Source organism: Acinonyx jubatus, chromosome B1 (genome assembly GCF_027475565.1).
Source record: "Acinonyx jubatus isolate Ajub_Pintada_27869175 chromosome B1, VMU_Ajub_asm_v1.0, whole genome shotgun sequence".
Classification (NCBI taxonomy): domain Eukaryota; kingdom Metazoa; phylum Chordata; class Mammalia; order Carnivora; family Felidae; genus Acinonyx; species Acinonyx jubatus.
In genome coordinates, this window is record NC_069382.1 from 142,548,677 (window position 1) to 142,552,634 (window position 3,958).

The window sequence follows — 3,958 nt, forward strand, 5'->3', positions numbered from 1 at the left end:
CTTTCTCTGTATGGCTTATTTCACTTAGCTTAAGTCTTCAGTTACATCCATGTTGCTACAAAGGGCCATATTTCATTCTTTCTCATTGCCACGTAGTATTCCATTGTGTATATAAACCACAATTTCTTTATCCATTCATCAGTTGATGGACATTTAGGCTTTTTCCATAATTTGGCTATTGTTGAAAGTGCTGCTATAAACATTGGGGTACAAGTGCCCCTATGCATCAGCACTCCTGTATCCCTTGGGTAAATTCCTAGCAGTGCTACTGCTGGGTCATAGGGTAGGTCTATTTTTGAGGAACCTCCACACTGTTTTCCAGAGTGGCTGCAAGTAAACAGAGATTCTAAAGATGGGGGGGCACTGCAAGGACTTTGAAAAAAATATGGAAGTAAGGAGCGCCCACTAGTGGTGGTCTCTACGTGGGTATGTCCTACAGTCCGTTATAAATTTCCAGGGCTTGCCTATTCAGGAGGAATAACAGATCAAGAAGAAAAAAACAAACCTAAGCAAGAAACTTTTGTAAAAAGCTTTATTTTCATGCAATTTGTAAAAATACACCAATAAATATTTAAACTTCTCTATTCCAAGACATAGAGAAACACTGCATAATTACCACTAAACAAGGCATTATGCCTTACAAGGAAGACATAAAATGTCCAAGGGATATTTAAAAACATTGTGGAGTTTTCAAAGCTTCAACATCAGAAGTGTTGACCACGTACTGTAAAACTCTCTCAATAAATAACAATTGGCATTCTTCTGAGCAGTACAAAAATAAATGCACGCATACATTCCACAACCTTAACAGTGACCTGTGTGCTTGGATCCCAAACTATTTATCTCCAGCCTTTATCATAGGGAATGACAGGGCGTGGTTTCCCCTCCCCTCCCCCCAACACATAATATAGTTTAATGAATGAAGAACATTTAAGACTCATCACTTACAAACTAAAAGGAACTGAACTAACTTTAGCATAAAAGTGACCTTTAAAAATAATAGTAGAGCAAATTACCAAATTCATATCTTTAAATATTAGCTAGAACATTACTATGCTAGCTTTGAAAAATAAATAAATAAATAAACAAATAAATACGTATGTTGAAAATAGACGGATACTCATAGGGAAAAGTCAAATAGATTGAACAAAGTCCAGATGGTCCCTGGAGGCTTTGGTTTCTTTTCTTTCTATCCCATTCCACTGAGGCTGCCACAGTAAGCCATGAACTTCTGCCTTCTCTCTCTAGCTCAGTTGTTGCTGCCCCTGTGATTAAAAAAGAAAGAAAGAAAGAAAGAAAGAAAGAAAGAAAGAAAGAAAGAAAGAAAGAAGGAAAGAAAGAAAGAAAGAAATGGTTGCCATTAATAGGACTCCATAAATTGACTGCATAGTCCTGTGACATGAGGTTGCCACGTGGTTACAACCTACACCACTGCGATGGGTGGCAGGAAAATGCCGGGCTCCTGGATGGTGTTTAATTAGGAATAAGGTGCTGTCTGTGATCACAATTATATTATTAGCTTCAAAAAGCTAGAAGGTAATGTCACAGTGGGCTAAAAAAGTACATTCAGGACATCATTTAAGCCCCACGGCAGACCTCTTTAGGTAGCTATTTTTATTTCTTCTATATTACGGAGACTTGAACAGATTAAGTACTTTCCCTGGGGACACAGGAATAATCAGAGGTGGGGCCTAGGTTACAGTTAGGGCAGGGATTCACAGCAAAGTCCGTGCTCTTCACGACTAAGCTTCAGTGGCCCATGTTGCTCAAAACCAAGGGTGCCACTTTTCAGAGCAGAAGCTCACCAGGGATGGAGCTGAATACTGTGTGTTCCTCAATGGGTGGGAAGCATTTGAACACCACTGGCCAAATCCAATTCAGCTTTTAGGAACACACATGCACCCACACTCATTTGCGTGGGGAGAGAGGGCACTGGAAATATCCTTCTGGCATAGGGGAGGCTTAATGACCTTAATAGCAAAGGTCATTGTGAATGAATAATTTTGTTTTTCAGCTAAACCTAGGCTTCCCGGACGCATTTGCCAGCATCCGTGACCAAGGACTCTAGCGGCACGCGTCAACAGAAAGCATAACTCACTGGCTTAGCATCTTTTCGATGATTCTCTTGACCATGGGGGCTTCGGGGTTGAGACAGGCTTCGTGTCCGTTCTTGAGAGTGGCTCTGCGGAGACAAGGCAGAGTCCCCGTTGGCGGGAGGCCGGGCCGCGGGGTGGGGGGCACGGGGGCGGGGGGGGGACGGCCAGGACGGCTGCAGCGCGGGGCGTCACTTACATGACTTCGGTGTGGGCGCAGTGGGGGCCCGACTGCGTCACCTTGACGCTCTGGATGTTCTTGAGGTGAATGCCCTGCACGGTCTGCAGGCACTGGCAGCGCAGCTCGGTGACGACGGGCGCCCCTGCGGGGAGAGCAGGCCGGGTGAGCGGGCGGCCCCGGGGCGCGCACCCCTTCCCCACCCCCACTCGCACCCGCACCCCGTCCCCCCGCGGGCTCCGGGCCTCACCTGCGGCGCGCCGGGCGGCGGGGACCAGGAGCAGGAGCAGCAGCGCGGCGCCGAGGAGCCGGGGAGCGCGGGGCGCGGTGCGGGCCATGGGGCTCAGCTCGGGGAGTCGCGGCGGCGGTGGCTGGAGCTGGACGGCTGGCGGGAGGGCTGGCGGAGCGGACTCTGTGGCTCCCCGAGCCGGGAGAACGGCTTTTATCCCCGGTGGACTCGGCGCGGCGCCGGGCGCAGCGGGGGGGTGGGGGGGTGGGCAGGGAAATTCCCGGCGCCCCGGGTCATTCCCGGGTGCGGAAGGTTCGCGCGGCCCCGCCCCGGGGGTGGAGGGGGACCCGCGTGCCAGGCCTCCCGCGTGTCCCGGCGACTCGGGTGTGTTCCCTTTCCGCCCAGTCCCCAAAGAGGGCGTGAGTGGCCTTGCTTGAGTCTGTGCCATTTACGCGAGACCGGCGTCTGTCTTGACGAATGTTAGTTATCCGGATGGGGGAATAACGCCCGGAGAAGGGGTGACATGATTTTCTACTTGCTACTTAACGCATAGATGTGTTTTGGTTTGATTAGTTTGCTTCCGTCTGCATAAGGAGACTCTGTTAAAATACATTTGTCATCTCACAGCAGACGTAAGAACGTTCGCCGGTTCCATTTTACATTCACAAACAAATCATACTTTGTGTCATATCCTGAAGGGGTGAAGGGATGAGGGGATGACCGGTGTCAAGAGGTCAATTTAATGTTTAACTTAGGACTGAGTGTCTTATCCCTACTTATCTTCCTTCCTCTGCAATTCTGGAACTTCCAGAGTTGGAGTAAATCCATGAACACCACCTTTTTGGTGTAGACGGTGTGAATTAGTCCGTGAAGTATAATGCTGGTGGTCATATCCGAGCTGTTGGGGGGTGGGGGGAAGGCTGCGTTGGGCTCCTGGGGTCCAAGGGTCGGAGGGACCAGGAGCTGATGCCTAGTGGGAGTAGCACCCTGTGCTCACCTGAACAGCAAAAAGAGGTGTTCCTGTGAAATACTTAAGCGCTAGATCACCACTCCAATGGCACTTCCTTGTTTTATGTTCCCAAATCTCATTTCCTTTCCCTGTTGTGTGGACTTGCCTGCCTCCAGGGATTTGAAATGCTCTCCGGAGAAGTAACTGCAGTCCTGTTTTAGTTCTGACTGACTTCTAATCAATCAGACCTTTCAAGCCGGTAACTCGACTGTGTCGTTCAGCAGCTCATTTCTCACCTCAGTGTAAATGACTTTTGTTGTTGTTTTGTAGGTTTCAGATGGCTTCGGTGTGATTCCAGGTGCAGGTCTGTGAGGAGCGTGGGGTTACCCGGTGGATGGGTGTGGAAGGGAAGCAGGAGGAGATGCTCTGGAGCTGCAAAGTGGCACCGAGCAGCCCTCTGCTTCACAATGCCAGGGTAGGAATTTCAGGTGTTGGACATTTAAACCGTC

At 49.3% G+C, this 3,958-nt stretch overlaps 1 protein-coding gene across 1 annotated transcript; it reads right to left on the reverse strand.

Moving 5' to 3' along the window:
• Positions 1-515: 515 nt before the first annotated feature.
• Positions 516-2,725, reverse strand: LOC106981761 (growth-regulated alpha protein-like). The gene is made up of 4 exons (XM_027058254.2): positions 2,522-2,725; positions 2,293-2,416; positions 2,099-2,182; positions 516-1,265 (listed from the first exon to the last, which is right to left on the reverse strand). Exons 1-4 carry the CDS (start codon positions 2,607-2,609, stop codon positions 1,250-1,252), a joined length of 312 nt encoding a protein of 103 aa, XP_026914055.1. The 5' UTR covers positions 2,610-2,725; the 3' UTR covers positions 516-1,249.
• Positions 2,726-3,958: the final 1,233 nt, after the last annotated feature.